The following is a 17,456-nucleotide window of genomic DNA, read 5'->3' as shown; positions in this document are numbered from 1 at the left end:
GGACAAATTCAGGTTGTGAAGTGAAGCATGAATCTGTCAGAGATTTTAGCTGTTTGTAAATAAAAGTGGTCATAGCATTTTTTTTTGTTTTAAGCCTATGGATACTGGACATAAGCGCCATATTTTATATGATAATTTCACAAATGCCTTTATTTAAGTTGTGCCTATGAAGCAAGATTTTAGTTATTTATGTTTGTTTTTTTTATACCTATGTTTTATTTAACAAGGCCGGCACCATTTTTTTTTTGTCCCATCAATTTGTGAATCATTTAATGTTCACTAATCAAAGTTCTTGTAAAGGAAAATGGTGAGAATTGTGCTGTATAACTTTTGATATGAATATTTGTACATGACAATATAGCTAGAATATACAGAGACACTGGTCTACTGCTGATAACAGAGCTTAATGATAAAGATTTTTTGCTTCATTTTTGTTTTGTTATAGAGATATGATGGTCATACAAATAGCTCAATATATTGCTAAGTCAAACCACTAGACTATCAGATTGTATAACTGCTGTTAAATGGAATCACAGACGTCCTATTAGTACACTGATCTTTTTCAGATCGGTGGTTACAAAGTTAACCGAACAAGTTGTTGGCTTGGGTTGCATTCGAGTAATGTCTAACGATGAGATTACATAATTTATGATTTGCAGTGTTCATTATTGTCATTTGAACCGGTTGCACAATGGTTCCATTATATTGAATGGAAAGATAATTGTTTGGTGCTTAATTTCTAATATACCACCTTTAGCCTTGTATATTTTTGTCTTGGAAAGAAGACTGGATTTTACAAAATGTAAAAGTGACGCATTTTGAAACCCCTACTATTACGTTTTTTCAAAAACACTCGTGACATAGAGTACCCCCCATGCAATGAATCCCTCTAAAAATGAAGTATATGTATTTAAAAAAATAAATACTATTTTATCACAGGTCAGATTGAAACATTGTTTCATGTGGTGGTCTTGAATGCAACCTTGTTACATTTTGACAGGTGCCTCATTACCTGCTTGTTTTCTTCTTCTTCTCCTTCTTCTTTCTTCCCCAGAGCTACAACTTGTATCAGTGTTCAGTCATGCTCCTCATAGGGGTGAGAGATAGAGGATATAATGTCCCTTGAACAGAGAAGTTATTGAGACCTGGAGTGATATTATAAAATCTTATTATATTTTTTGATGATGATGATGATGATGATGATGATAGAAAGCAAACCCTCTCATTGTCCACTTATGTCACCATATACATCTGGGTCAGGGGTGTCGTGGTAAATACAGAGACCCACCTCTGTAGTTGACCCACCTTGTTGGTTTATAGTTGATCTGAAAATAGTTAGAGTGAATACTCAGCCTCATTTCATAGAGGTGGGTAAACTCAGTTTACCTTGGTTTACCCCCCGACCCCCCCACTACGCTCCTCATCTGGGGTAGAAAGAGACCTAAATTCTGAAATTAATTGTAATGTTTACTGTTTTGACCGGAGCATGTGCTGAAGTTGAATGGCTCCTCTAGATCTTTCGACCTTCGCACCTCTTCACGAACCTTTCGAAATTTGTGGATAAATTGTCTCATGACGCACTAAGGCCTCTTTCATCGTGTCAAATTATAACTGATGCTTTGTGGACAAAATGGTTCCATGGCAGTGCTATTGGGGGTGCTTCGGTGTGTGTTGAAAAGGGTTTGCTTGAGTTGGTTCATAACTGTTATGGGACCTTACAAATTTGTGTGATTTTTAATTTCATAGAAGGATGTATTTAGCTAGAATAAAGGGGACTTTCCTAAACAACCTTATTCACCATTTCCTGTGCAGTTCAAAGACAAAATAAAAGAGATTCTGTTGAGAAAAAAGGTGTCTTGATCAACATCCTGCACACTGTATGACAAAGCATTTCTCATTTGTGGTTGAATTTGAGTCTCTTGTTGCAGGACTGCTCACTTTTGTTTTTTCTTGGTAAAGAAAATGATATGACCTCCACTGCCTACATTGCGTCAAAAGGCTACGTTCACACAGCAAACCTTAGTGCTTGAATCTGATTTGTTGGTCACATCTGATTTTTGTGTGTGGCTGTTCACACAGACTTTTTAAAAGTGGCCCATATCAGACTCCAGTGTGAACAGATCACGGACATGAAGTGACCCGCATGCGCAGAAGAACAACAATAACGTCACACGCAGCACACTGCTGTTCTACGTAAACCCGGAAGAAGACATCAGTAAACACGGGGGTAGCTGACGATGTTGTTTCATCTGTTGTTTACGGTTTAATTTACAAGTTATTGTGCAGTGGAAGCCAGAGAATACAGGAGCAGATGATAGCAAGGAGGAGAAATAGAGCCAAAATTTTAATGATGGCTTTCTGTGGAGCAATAGCTGCTACTTCTTGCTAATACTTATAAGGTCTAAAACCTCACTGTCCCTCCACTGATTAGCTCCCTCGCAGCTGTCCTCCATGTTTGTAATCACAATCTGCCCGCTTGGTCCGATCCCTCCTCCCGCCAGTACAGAATAGTGACGAATGTCCCTCTGGAATGACGTAAAAGTCACATTGAAGCATTAAGTCAGATATGGGCCAGATGTCTGTTCACACCGGAGTCACATTCCAAAACATCAGATTCGAATCGGATGTTTTTCCACATTTGAAAGTAGCCCAGGTCGTCTTTAAAAAAGTCACTTTCAATGTGACTTGTACTGTTCACACAGTCATGAAAAAGACTGACCTGGGTCAATTAGGGGGGGGGGGGATTAGATTCAAGCACTAGGGATGGCTGTGTGAACGTAGCCTTTAATACATGCTATTGTATTTTAGGCTGCATGCATCAAAGAGAACTTTGACCTTGGACCTTGAAAGGGAACAGTTTTCAGTCAATCTCACCGCTGCTGCATGGTAGTTGTGAGGGAAGTTACACTAGGCCTATTGGGCTTCCTGTTCCTCGATTACATTCGAGGTCTCCACAAGCCTGTGAACCTGCTTGATCTGAGTGTTGATTAGGTGCTTTTTATGTCTGTATATACTGGCAAGAATTCAACTCCAAGTTCCTTGAAATGTTGACAGTCTGCGGGCTCCATCTGCAGCAGTTTCATACCTACCTCACCACCACAACCCCTGTAGTATTATCCCCTCAGGGGCAACTGGAAAACCCCGGGGGTTGGCAGAGAGGGGTGGTTAACCTTTACCTGAGAGAGAACGCTGACGTTGGGGCTGCGGTACGTCGAGTTCCCCCTGACTTTTCTCAAGTAGTCAGTAGTGGTTTCGCCGGCAACTCGATCTGGTGTGAATGTTGGGAACCAAAACGCAGCCGTTTCGCCTGAATTATTTTTTTAAACCTGGACAATGTGATAGTGCAACCAACAACATGTTGTGAGCTGTTTCAGATCTGTTACTCCCACACATGTGAGATAACAGACGAGGCAACAGACAACTTTGTTTTACAATGTGTGACCTGTTTTACAATGTGTGAACTTTCATTTACACATGATGCATTTCCTGTAGTATTGCTAAACATGTGTGTCTCTAAGCAGAAGTCACCATCCAAGTGATGCTGATGACGATGATGATGATGATGAAGATAGTGGTGGTGGTAGTAATCTGTGACATACCCATCTTAACACAAGTCACATATTGTACAGCATCATGATGCGATGATGAGGCATATTGTAGACACTAATAGGCCTCCTTTGTCGGTTGTTGAGTAAAGCCAAAGTACCGTGAGTAATCCAGGATTCTAAAATACACCGTCTAGACTGGTTCTTTAGCTCCATAAATAATATCGGCTAATAGTGTTTTCGTGATGAAATCATCAGTCTTCAGGGTAACATGTGCACACACACCATCATCTCAGTAGGCTAAGAGTAGTCTACAGTTGTGGTGTGATGACGTCGTCGCATTGCCTACATTGACTAAGCAGGCCAAGCCTTGGTGTATACGCACTGGTGAAAGTCTCTGATTGAGAAATGCCTGTCCTGTGACCTCGCCGACTTCCTGTAGCCCACATGAAAGTGCTTCTTCATGAGTCCAAAAAGACACATGGTGGTAAAAGACGCATGATATATGAGCAATGTGTTTTTCTCTATCTCTCTCTGTCCCCAGGAATGTTTATCAAAATCATGAGGTACATCAAAGATCTATAGGCGGGCTAGGGTCTTATCTTTCTCATTATGAAAAATGAGCCCACAACAACAAAGTCTTTAGAGATGGATTCTTATAAACTCCCAACATCTGATTCAGGAACCCAGTTAATGCTTGCTCGGTAAAAATTTCATTATTTTACTTAAAAGTCGTCTTTGTATGTGTTGATCATGTTTGAACATTGTCATTATTGCATTTTCAAATAACATATGCCGGTAGTTTCAATTTAAAGAAATAGATTCCTTGGTGCTTATTATACAAATATCACTGTGTGTGCAGGTTTGTGTACTGTATACTCCATCCACTAACTTTGCAGCTGCTCACTCGTGCTCTCTAGAGGGCGATAGAGACGCATTTCAGTGAACTGTGTCAAAGGGAATTGATGGCATTAGTTAATAGACTAATCATCCTCGTGCATTTCTGACTGATTTGCTAAATTCACAACACTTATTTTCCTCAAGCAATTTACATGTACCAGATAAGTATATTTTTTCCTTGCATAAATAAAAAGTGATAAATGCGAATAAAAATATTTTGTGTTGCATGATCATGTTTAATATGTTATTAATTAGACTGGTATCTCTGTGAACAGGGATGTATGTAGATGCATGCTTGTTGACTATAAGAAAGAAAAAAAAAACATCTGAAAAAAGGAAGAAATTCTGGGAAACGGGGTTGCCTCACTGGGTGCACGTCATTTCCTCCTATGACAAATGTGTGGTTTCGGTCTTTAAAAAAGTTTGAAAGGAGGCTGATTATGACAAGTCTGGGCAGTTGGCCTGTGATACTGTGTGAGGAATGAATGGTCATGTAAATAATATGTATTTTCAACAGTCAATGGAAGCGGCTGCAAGTAAGTCTTTTCTTTTTACTGCTATATATAGCTTATAAGTTAGCTTAAAGTATTACAGCACTTTTTTGTCATTATGTATTAAAGTAAAAATAATAATAAGCCTTTATTTTAGTGCCTGTGCATGGCAGTATAGCTTGGATGGATGTGTTGTGGCACTGTTGTGGTCTAGTTTTGTTCCACCACCATTGCAGTAAAATACATTTTCAAACTAGTGCAGCCAATGTCATGAAGAAGAAAAAAACAACAACAATATAGATTTACAATACATACTGTAACTTTATGACTATACAGAGTGCCTGGACTGTCTGACAATGTATAGCATAGCATTATACCTGATGTCCACTTCTCTTCTTCTGCTTTGTCCAATGCAATATTGCCTGAATGTTTAAGCCAATTTAAGCTATTTTTTTGTATCCTAGATTGTAAGACACAAACGTTCCCCTCATTGATGTGATGTGTGAGAAGCTTTTAACTGACCAGTCCCTTTCTCCTCCTCAGCACTGCTCTCTCTTCTGCTGGTTATGGCTGTTGATTCAACAAGAACTGTCACACTGTGCAGAAACCAACCGTGTGGGAATTCTCTACAACAGACTTTGAAGCTGACCAGACTCATACATAGGGAATCTGTTGATCTCATCAGAATATATGTGAGTACAGGCAAAGAACTGCAGTAGGCTATTTCATTTTGCTGTGTTAAATCCTCGTGCAATGTGGTTCTTCAGTCATTCAAAACCAAATATATACCATTTCTACTCATGCTGACTGTTTAATGTCACTCTAAGAGAGGCGCATCTTAATTAGAATCTGATTTTATTTTTTACTCTTTTGCAGAAGGCCGCACAAGGAGACATGTCAGAGCTATTCTGCAAGACATCAATTAACGACGTCCCTGACCCCAACATCTCCGGTCTGGACCCATCAGAGAGGATAGCGAGCATTTACACACACGTCCAAGCGTTCTTCCCACATTTTAAAAGGGTCTATGAGCAGCAGACAGACTTACAAGTGCCCACAGCCACGCTGCTGACCACGCTGACCCGGGTCAGCAATCGCAGCAGCAGCCTGGCCGCTCTAGTAGACTGCATTTATCAGAACCTCTTCCCCAACCTGCCTGCGCCAGAACCAGCGGGGGAGCCCACATCGCTGCCTCCACCTCAGAACACCTTCCAGCAGAAGGTCTATGGCTGTGTGGTGCTGAAGAGGTTCAAGGAGTTCCTGTCAAACGTTGCCCGAGAACTAAGGACTCTAAAGGACTCTAAAGTGTGCAAAAGGAGGACACAGATGATTCTGAATGTATTCAGATGAGGATGACCAAAAGGCGATGATGGTCTTATAAACTTCCATCAACACTTACGCTCACTGGGTTGCTAAATAAAGACTTAACAGGATGAGTGAGAATCAAGATGGCTGGCACATCAATGATTGTATTTAGAGGAGTGGAGTCTCTATTTATCATATTATTTAATATTTATTTTGTTGTCTGTTACTGATAGAGGAATGCCTTGAGTAGGAATACTCATAGTGAAGGATTGTACAGGTATTTCTTTTCAAGATCTGTGTCTATTATGTTAATATGCTATGTAAAGTCCAATACACTGTTGATGAAAGCTTACTTGCTGTATAAAGAATCATTAAAAAAACATAATTATTAACTATAACTATATTTTATTTTATTTCTTTGTGTGTGCGTATCAATAATGTACACATTCAGCAGCATATCAGTGTCCTGCAGTGACTGACAATGTAGCCTATATGGTACTTTCTAAAAAAAGTAAATTCCCATCCACTGGACATATATGTTGCATTAATAGACCCTTTTCACGGTGGCCATTTTGTGTCAAAAAGGCAGGACCAACACAGGTGCAAGCAGAACACTAATGAGGGTTTCCAACTTCCAATCATGGAATTTGGAACCCCTCATTCTGCTTGCACCTGTGTTGGTCCTGCCTTTTCGACACAGAATGGCCCCTGTGAAAGGCGTTATTTGTTTGGCTTAATCCCAACACCATGCATTATGTATTTTCCACACATTTGGCGATGTTTATTAAAAAATACATGGCTAACAAGATCATAGAGCAGAGTTTTAGCTGGAAGCATCATGAGCTGTGCTGCACAGAATTCATCCCAGAGGGTAAAAGTAGATCAGGAAGTTGTTGAGACGCTGACTATGTGATATCAGCTCACAGTGACGCATGTCTTGGGGACAGGGCTGCATCAGATAGGAAAGATTTCATGAAACAGGCAGGCTGTCTGGCCAGTCACAAGGTGTGGCTCAGATAACTGTATGTGTAAACTGTGTATGGCGATTATGCATGGCTGTGTGTGCGCAAGGGGGACGCAAGTGTGTGTGTGGTGCGGGGATGGGGAAGACTGAAGCCAAATTGAGATTGAGGATAAAACTCAATTTTTTTTCCCCATCAGACAGATATTGATAATGCATCATTTTTTCAATAACAGTATTCAAAGTGTTTCCACTGAAATGAAATGAAGTAATGCAAACAGATCTTCTTTAACTCTTCTGAAGTCACAAGCTTTGAGAAAACTGGAAGTTGACGAGGGATTCACTCTGGGTCATGAATCAAGTTCCCTGTTATAAGGCAGGGCCTGAGTTTTATTTAGAACAGAAACACAGAGGGTATTTCAGGGCAACAGTGATTCTCCACTCGACACATTATTCATTCATTTTCACTACCCGCATGCTTTTCAGGATTATGGCTGGATACAGTATAGCCAATGTATACTGGATACAGTATAGTCAATGTATACTGGATACATTATAGAGCCAATGTATACTGGATACAGTTATAGCCAATGTATACTGGATACATTATAGAGCCAATGTATACTGGCTACAGTTATAGCCAATGTATACTGGATACAGTATAGCCAATGTATACTGGATACATTATAGCCAATGTATACGATACAGTATAGCCAATGTATACTGGATACAGTTATAGAGTCAATGTATACTGGATACAGTTATAGAGTCAATGTATACTGGATACATTATAGAGCCAATGTATACTGGATACAGTTATAGCCAATGTATACTGGATATATTATAGAGCCAATGTATACTGTATACAGTTATAGCCAATGCATACTGGATAGTTATAGCCAATGCATACTGGATACAGTTATAGCCAATGCATACTGGATACAGTATAGCCAATGCCCTGGCTACATTGGGCAAAAGGCAGGGAGACATCCTGGACAGGCCACCAGATAGACAAACACAGATAGACAACCATTCACAGTCACATTCAAAGTTATGTGCAATTTAGATAGTCTGCTGCTCTAGTCTACTCACTCGACAATGTAAAATAACATTACTGTTGTACGCTGTTATCCATCTTAACACTTAAGTGAGGTTTTAAGACTAAATTTCAAGCATGAAGACCATTATCTGCAGCAAACGCACAGTTCAGGTTATATCACCCCCATGCTCTGTGATGTCATACTTGCTGCTGTGATGTCATCTGTGATGTCTATCGCTCTCTCTGGCACTCCTCTCGGTCTCAAGCCATTGATTTCCCTCCAACCACCTAAGCCTTTCAGCATATTGTAGGCCCTGTGTTTTACTGTCACCATGGCTGTCACCCGCAGTTGCTGTGATCTTCATCGGTGAAGCAGTTGTTTCACCCCACCTCCACCCCTGCCACCACCAACGTCATGACTCCTGAAGAATTACCCATGGGGGGGATTATCGATCCTATACATCACTCCTCTCTCATCGCAAGAGGAGCGTCATATCATGGAGACTCCAAACTTAATTTGTCTATTTGTTGATTAAAGTTTATTGAACCTTCTTACTGGTCTCTCATGATTGAAGTATATTTTAGGCGTGACACTTTTTATCAGAATCAGAATAAAGAAAGAGGTATTGTTATACACTGGTCTGGTGTAATATACAGTACATGATGGATACTGCATCCTGGCGCATTTGGAACATTTCTCTGATCCCCAAAGAAAGATGGCCTGTGTTTCTAACTGAATAACAAGAGTCATCATACACACAACATGATGTATAGCAATGGACAAAAGTTTGCAAAGATAATACTCATGCAGATATAAAGTGAACTTGTTTGAGACTCAACAAGCAACAAGATAAGCTCGGTATAGGACAATCCAATGCTGTAATATTATAGGCTGCAACAGGAGGAGAGGGGGGGGGGGGTGGGGTCAACAGTATTGTATTAGAATTTCCCGAAACAAACATTGACTAAGAAAAACAGGTAAATAGAAACAGTAGACAAGTCTGAGGATGTTGATTTGTATATTTTATTGCAAATGTGAACAGCTATGAACAGCCTATGAAAATGTCTATAAGGTGTACAATGTAATCATAGATTGTATGGGGGGTGACAAATATAATCATTCAACTGACATGCAAAGAGATAATTGAAATGTACCATGTGGAAAAGCATTGCATACAATTCTCAATGTGTTACATAAAAACATCAAATGAATTCATCAAGTGTCAGGTACATGTATGTTATTTGACATGCTTTACATGTTTTGGTCTCTGGAGGGCAGTATACACCAATGACTGAATACATTCCTACGCTAGTATGAAAAGTGTTAAGTGCTAATGCATCAGCAACATCAGCAACAGCATCAGCTGTCTTTGGGATGGTTCATGTTGCTGCAGAGTATTAAATATTACAAAATATTACTTTTTCTATTTTCAGCAGGAAACACAGTGTAAAGGGCCAAATGCAAAACTATGCCTGTATAGTGTTACAGGACTGTACAGGGACTTTTGACTACTGGAACACTGAAAGCTGGGGACAGCTTAGATCTGTAAAATCCCTTGCTATGCCACTGGAAAGAAGCACGGTAGGCCATGAAGGCAATGCATGCCAGTGCAGCTAATTGAAATGCCACAGTTAGCATTCCTCACATAGAGGAAAGGTAGGCCTATTTTAGGCAGACTATAAAAGCGTCAATCCTCCAAACAAACCATGTATTTATTATTCGTTCATACTACTTTTCATTCTGCTTTGTAACTGTGTCACTGTGTTACACTTGAAAAGTACTATTGAACACGTAGGCCTATATCTAAGTCAAAGCGAGAGACTGGAGTCATGGGACACAAGCATTTAACGTTTAAGTTTTAAACGTCTAATATTTAGATCGAAGGTGAAACTACTGTACGTATTAACAGCCTATGCCTTATGGTTTGAAGTGTAGGGGGCTACGAAAGCTAAAACCTCTGATCCTCTGAAGAAACACTGTCCCTCAAGATCATGTGACAGGATATACAGGGGAAGGTCAAATCTTTTCTGTTGCTTACTTATATTTAGCAGTGAATAAATAATCAGGGTTGCCACATTCTCCAATACACCTTACCCCCCCACCCCCCACCCCAACGTGTTAGTTTGTCTCTACCACCAATTAGCATGCTAGTGATTTAAGACAGGCACAATACTTGTAAGTTCTAGCAAAAATTTTGATAAAATATATTTGTATTATGTCATAATATGCAAAAATATATTTGATTATTGCTTTATCCAACTACTGACAGATTGCTTGTTGGTGAACAGATTATTTCATATTATGTTTTTATTATTGCATGTTATTTTCTAATTGCCTTCTCTCTCCTCAAATATGGTGAAATCAGATGCTGCCTTTGAGCATTTGGCCACCACCAACCAACACCACTCTTGTGTTCCTGCTTCCATTTTCCTTTTTATCTGAACTAGACATCATGAAATTAATTTCTGTTTCATGCCTTTAATTGTGCAAACGTCGTGTGCAAGAGCATGCAAACCTTTAAATACGTTGTAAAGTGTCATAGTGTTAAGCTGGATGAATGACAGGCATTTCAAATGACATAACTATATATCATAACTATATATCCCTGATTATTTAAGGTTCTTGTTTAATGTCATTAACATTATTAATATGATCTTTGGGCATCCATGTTTTGCATGCGCAGAGCCTGTCAGGACCTGGATACTTGATTATTGCTTTATCCAACTGACAGATTGATTGTTGGTGAACAGATTATGATTTCATATTATTGCTTATAATATCACATCTAGAGGTGATCATGCTAAATTTTCACGATATAGATTTCAACCTTTGTATTTGCATAGTTATCCAAACGTGAATCGAGGCATATATTCAAAGCGAGCAAGACAACTTGAGGCAACTAAAAACCAAATGCTACAAAAAAGAAGTAGCAAAACCTTCAATATGCTCCGTCAAGGTCCACTCAGGACCACTGACAGAGAGATAAATAGGTAGGCCTCACTTGCACAGGTTCGCCGTGTTCAAAAAACGAATGTTCATTCTTGATTCAATTTCAAAGTCCTTCAGTAACTGCAAAGGAGGTGTGCATTTCATTATTGACTGATCAATATTGGTCAAAGAAAAATGTGGGTCATCGTTAAGGTAATTTCCACTAAATCATTCAATGCTATATCTATATTAAGCACAATTCACACATGCACGTTCAAAGTACAATCGTTTTTAAAGACAATAGTTGATGTATTTTGTGTACCAACCTTGAGGAAATGCTCAAACGTGATTCCCTCATAAAATTCATCTGGTTCCTGGGTGTGGGGGGGAAGAAGAGAGTAAATGACTGATATTTCCTGGACAAATAAAAAATCAAACTGAATATGATCTTCAGATAGCTACCATACCATGTGGACCATTGAAATACTGGCCACCTCCAGCATGGCAGCATCAGCAATGCCTTTGGCTGTGTCCTTTCCCAGTGCCCCACTGCGAGATAACAACTCCTCCACCACCTAGCCAGACGTGAACAGTAATGATGAAAACAAAATGAACATTTGTGACACCGAAATGACCGCAATGAATGATGAGACTCAAACCTCTCTGAGCTAGAAACCTGGTGAAATGAAACGCCCCCCTCTCCCTCCTCCCTCATCAACTACCACTGAGGTATGTTTGAACAAGGCACTTAACCTCCAAGTGCTGGATGAAGCTGCCAAACAGCCAACAGAAGAAGAGTGGTGCTATTTATAAAATGTGACAGGGACTGGTGTTTTGGGTAGCTAGTAGGCCAAGGTCGTTTTTCAGTTTTTACACATTATGAAAGTGCGGATTGGAAGCTTTAAAATGATCTGTTATACATTGAAATCTGAAAATAGGTGAAGAAGGGTTATAAGGTTCATACTCCTAAAAGCAACATTCAGAGAAAATTGCCCTGAAAGTTTGGTGAACGAGCTTTGTTTGCCCTGAACAAGCTTAGTTTGCTAACAAATTATTGTTATCGGTTATCAATAATTTGCCTTTTGTTACTCATTTCACCAGAACATGTCACCAAATGGTCAATCCACCATTTTGCAATCCACCATGCAAAATCTGCATCTCGTTAATTAGGATTAGTTAATTAGGGTTAATTTTAGGTGACGATTACTGTGACATAGTCTAAGAGTTGTTGCAGGGGACTGACAATGGAATTCTTCTGAAAATTGTCTGGTCATATGAAGACTAAAGCTTGAAACTGTCATGTAAAGTGGAGCATGTGTGTCTGTAGATGTCTGGTTAGATGAAGAGTAAAGCTTGAAACTGTCATGTAAAGTGGAGTATGTGTGTCTGTAGATGTCTGGTTATATGAAGACTAAAGCTTGAAACTGTCATATAAAGTGGAGTATGTGTGTCTGTAGATGTCTGGTTATATGAAGACTAAAGCTTGAAACTGTCACGTAAAGTGGAGCATGTGTGTCTGTAGATGTCTGGTTATATGAAGACTAAAGCTTGAAACTGTCATGTAAAGTGGAGTATGTGTGTCTGTATATGTCTGGTTATATGAAGACTAAAGCTTGAAACTGTCACGTAAAGTGGAGCATGTGTGTCTGTAGATGTCTGGTTATATGAAGACTAAAGCTTGAAACTGTCATGTAAAGTGGAGTATGTGTGTCTGTAGATGTCTGGTTATATGAAGACTAAAGCTTGAAACTGTTACATAAAGTGGAGCATGTGTGTCTGTAGATGTCTGGTTATATGAAGACTAAAGCTTGAAACTGTCATGTAAAGTGTAGTATGTGTGTCTGTATATGTCTGGTTATATGAAGACTAAACCTTGAAACTGCCATGTAAAGTGGAGTATGTGTGTCTGTATATGTCTGGTTATATGAAGAATAAAGCTTGAAACTGTCATGTAAAGTAGAGTATGTATGTCTGTATATGTCTGGTTATATGAAGACTAAAGCTTGAAACTGGCATGTAAAGTGGAGTATGTGTGTCTGTATATGTCTGGTTATATGAAGACTAAAGCTTGAAACTGTCATGTAAAGTGGAGCATGTGTGTCTGTATATGTCTGGTTATATGAAAAATAAAGCTTGAAACTGTCATGTAAAATGGAGTATGTGTGTCTGTATATGTCTGGTTATATGAAGACTAAAGCTTGAAACTGTCATGTAAAGTGGAGTATGTGTGTCTGTAGATGTCTGGTTATATGAAGACTAAAGCTTGAAACTGTCATGTAAAGTGGAGTGTGTGTGTCTGTATATGTCTGGTTATATGAAGACTAAAGCTTGAAACTGTCATGTAAAGTGGAGTATGTGTGTCTGTAGATGTCATCCTGAGCAGAGGCTTACATGTCTGTATTCCTCAAGGGTTATTGTTCCATCATTGTCTGTGTCGTGCATGTTGAATAAAACTGTGGAGAGAAATGAGAAACTATTACACAAACTATGTAATAACTATGTAATAATAACTGTTACACATTTTCCATCAGTGGCTGTACGAGACTACCGATAGCAGCGTTACAGTGGTGGCATCACTACAGATTTCCAGAGATTGTATATAACAAAAAGGAGGGATTTGTATGTGTTGTGAGTCAGCCATAGATAATGTCAAGCATGTGATCATCTGTCTGAAGACACACATCTCAGTTTCTCCCTCCTGGTGCTCTCGCGCTGCTCCTCGGTCATGTGCGGCGATGGGGGCCTGAAATGGGACATGACCACCAGGAACTCCTCGAAGCTGATCTCCTGAACCGGCCCCTCGCCATTCCGTCGAAAGTTTCTTTAAGATATAGAAAGAGACCATTCGAATCTGATTTACAAAACTCTTACCAATTGTGCAGTTTCTCCCTATAATATATGTATCCAAGAAAAAGTGAAACAGAATGTGTCGTGTTATCAGGATGGTTTTAATCAGGCTAGGGACTCTCATCAATCGTTTGGGGGCATACAGTATTTGACCATGTACAGCCGAGTTATACAAACCACTTCCTGTTTTGCCAGGAGGTGGCACTGCGACTATGCGTGTGTCCAAATTGTACCAAATTCGACACCGCACTTCCTCAGGTTCCCAGCAACACACTCGCCACGTGTGATGTCAATCGGAGGAACGATTGTCGAGATAAGCTTAGGACACACAGACAGACAGGCAGACACACAGACAGACAGACAGACAGACAGACAGACAGACAGACAGACAGGCAGACAGACAGACAGACAGACAGACAGACAGACAGACAGACAGACAGACAGACAGACAGACAGACAGAAAGGCAGTCCTCCATTCATAGATTATATAGTACCTTCTGTCGAAGAAGGCCTCTACGATTTGTGAACGGATGGGATTGCATGCCAGATCTGGAATTGTGTTGAAATCATCTCTCCTGAGGAAAAAAGAAAAGGATTTTGAAATAAAGGATTTTAAGGAGTGGCACTGGTTCTCTTGGGTGTCAAGTATTGTTGAGGAAATACACATGTTCAAACATAAAACCCGTTAGGCAGGTTTCCATTTCTAAAGAACGTTAATCATGTACACCCACCACCCAGATAACAGTCCAGTTGTTAAATTAAAATAATATGAAAATAGAAAATAGAACACTAATGTTGAGACTGAAAGGTTTTTACTACAGCATAAAATAAACTTACTGCAGAGTTTCTTCATCGTGACTCAACTGCTTGAATCGTTTGTGTAGGACTCCAATCTGCTCAAGTGAAACTAAGAATGGAGAAGAAGACAAACACTGTGGTTTACAGCAGGCCCACATTAACATCCTCTGTTAAATTAAGCCAGGTCTAAGTCACCAGTGAGTTCATATGAGCAATGTGCATATAGCAGCCTCTGACATGGGGGAACACCAAACACAGGGGACGACACAACTACAACAAAACACACATGTGAGTGAAAAAAGAAGAATAGTAAAAAAGAAGAAGTATTTTGTCATTTTCAATGTTAATACGTGGGATGTTTGTTGACAATCTGATGACAATAGGTTTGCATGCTAAAAGCAATGATGAAAGTAGTGGCACTGTGTCACTGGAAACTTTCATGGACACATTTGGATATTCATATTTCATGTAAAACCCCTTGATCACCCTGCCCTGTCACTGCAACTAGCATATACCTATCTCACAACTAGTATATACCTCACAACTAGCATATACATCACAACTAGCATATACCTCACAACTAGCATATGGTAAATGGTAAATGGCCTGCATTTATATAGCGCTTTTATCCAAAGCGCTTTACAATCAGTAGATAGTTTTACATTCACCCATTCATACACCGAAGGCGGCAGGCTGCCACGCAGGGTGCCTACACACCATCGGGAGCAAGGAGGGTTAAGTGTCTTGCCCAAGGACACAGCGACAGCAGCTGGGAGGGAGCGGGGATCGAACCGCCAACCCTTGCGTCATTGGCCGACCCGCTCTACCTCCTGAGCTAAAGCCGCCCCTCACAACCTCACAACTAGTATATACCTCACAACTAGCATATACCTCACAACTAGCATATACCTCACAACTAGCATATACCTCACATAGTTCCATAGAAGCGCTATGGGTAAAATGAAAGTTATTAATGTCACATGACATCATCGATGTGCCTTTACATGTGCCTTCTATGCCTTTACACGCCAGTGCCCTGTGTACATACTGTACTAGAACTATATTAAACCCGGCTATACTGGGCTAATATCTGATTCCCTCTCGGCATGTGTTTTCTCACAGCTCCCTACACATTGTCTCATCTATTATTAATTGTGACTACTCTCTATAGTTATATAAGCCATTGAGTAGCCTAGAAGTTGATATCCTTCATGCAACTTCACTGTAAATTATTCAAGGCAGTTTTTCCATAGATCATGTGTGTAAGAGCTGAACATGTATTAGTGTAATGGGTTATGACTGCCTATAATGATCATATCACTCTGTTTAGGTTTACTGCTAAACATATCCCCCATAGCATAGGTTTTCAAAGTGGGAGGGCGGGCCTCCCCAGGGGGGGCTCCAAACAGTTTCAGGGGAGGCTCAGTGAATGTTTGTGAAAAACTATTACAGTATAGTACAATAGTTATCAAAAGGAGAACACAAAGAATAGCCTATGTGGGTGATTTTGTTAAAGAGATAGTTCAGAGATACAGTCGTTTTAGGGAATTTTACCCCCCAGTCAGAAACTATGTCTTCAGAACTTCAGAATGTATTTATTTAGTGTAGTCTGAAGTTATGTCAAACAGCAACATCAGGCTTGGCTCAATTGTTGAGTGTCTATCTATCTATCTATAAACTAAGCTAAGCTTTTCCCAAGCTTTTCCTGAGGGGAGGCCCACAGTTTCAGACATTGAAAACCCCTGGCCGGCCTAGTAGATAGCAGACAGTGCAGTAATACCTCCACAGTGACAGCACTGACACTTTTCCAAATTCTATCTGGTGGTGTGACGTGAAAACATATGAGACGCTTAAAGCCACAGTGTGTATAAGGACATTCAATAGCCTACTGTGTAGCCTACAACGCATGCCACACTGCAGTGTCCCAGCAAACAAGGATAGCAACGATACTTACACCCCGTCTTTTCCGCCAGATCAAGGTATTCTGGTTCACCAGGTAGGGATTGTAACGCGCCCATACTAACAGAAACCGTCCCTCCGACCAATCCACCGAGACCAATTGGCGTTAACTACTGGACGTGAATCGCCGTCGGTTCAGAGGATCATCATCATCATTCATCTGATCATCTCTCCACTCCAAGACAGATCCAAGATCTCACCGGTCAGTCACGACATCATCATCCCTGCTCTGGCTCTCAGGCTCCTCTCTGACTAGCGCGCAGTGCACTTCCGCAACTGACGACGCCACGCTGTTTGGAACAACAGGCTGCTACCGCAGTGTGTATTATTCATGCAGACGTGTTTGTTTATTTATTCACTGACGACCATTGGCTGTGAAATGGTGCCCGCCCCCCTCCTCCACGGGGCAGGAAAGAAGTCAATTATTAAAGCTATGAGATAGCCTATCAATTTGCAGCCTATATTTTTGAGAATAGATGGGAGGACTTGCGCACGCACGCACCGCACCGCACCGCACGCACGCACCGCACCGCACCGCACGCACCGCACACACACACACACACACACACACACACACACACACACACACACACACACACACACACACACACACACACACACACACACACACACACACACACACACACACACACACACACACATCAGTACTGTGGGAGAAGAT

The 17,456-nt window shown here is 40.4% G+C and overlaps 2 protein-coding genes across 2 annotated transcripts; one reads left to right on the top strand and one right to left on the bottom strand.

Annotated features, from left to right (window-relative positions):
- Window positions 1-5,502: 5,502 nt before the first annotated feature.
- Window positions 5,503-6,286, top strand: m17 (IL-6 subfamily cytokine M17; the record flags this gene model as incomplete). Its single annotated transcript, XM_083657411.1, has 2 exons — window positions 5,503-5,628; window positions 5,813-6,286. 2 exons carry the CDS (start codon window positions 5,503-5,505, stop codon window positions 6,284-6,286), a joined length of 600 nt encoding a protein of 199 aa, XP_083513537.1.
- A 2,975-nt stretch (window positions 6,287-9,261) lies between these two features.
- Window positions 9,262-17,050, bottom strand: tescb (tescalcin b). The gene is made up of 8 exons (XM_083657550.1): window positions 16,770-17,050; window positions 14,855-14,924; window positions 14,512-14,592; window positions 13,852-13,991; window positions 13,562-13,623; window positions 11,638-11,745; window positions 11,497-11,544; window positions 9,262-11,311 (listed from the first exon to the last, which is right to left on the bottom strand). Exons 1-8 carry the CDS (start codon window positions 16,831-16,833, stop codon window positions 11,240-11,242), a joined length of 645 nt encoding a protein of 214 aa, XP_083513676.1. The 5' UTR covers window positions 16,834-17,050; the 3' UTR covers window positions 9,262-11,239.
- Between the last annotated feature and the right edge of the window lie 406 nt (window positions 17,051-17,456).

The sequence above is a fragment of the Poromitra crassiceps genome (assembly GCF_964638095.1).
Source record: "Poromitra crassiceps genome assembly, chromosome: 21".
In the NCBI taxonomy this organism is placed as follows: domain Eukaryota; kingdom Metazoa; phylum Chordata; class Actinopteri; order Beryciformes; family Melamphaidae; genus Poromitra; species Poromitra crassiceps.
The sequence above is the reverse complement of the archived record's forward strand: the minus strand, read 5'-3'. Positions and strand labels throughout refer to the sequence as shown.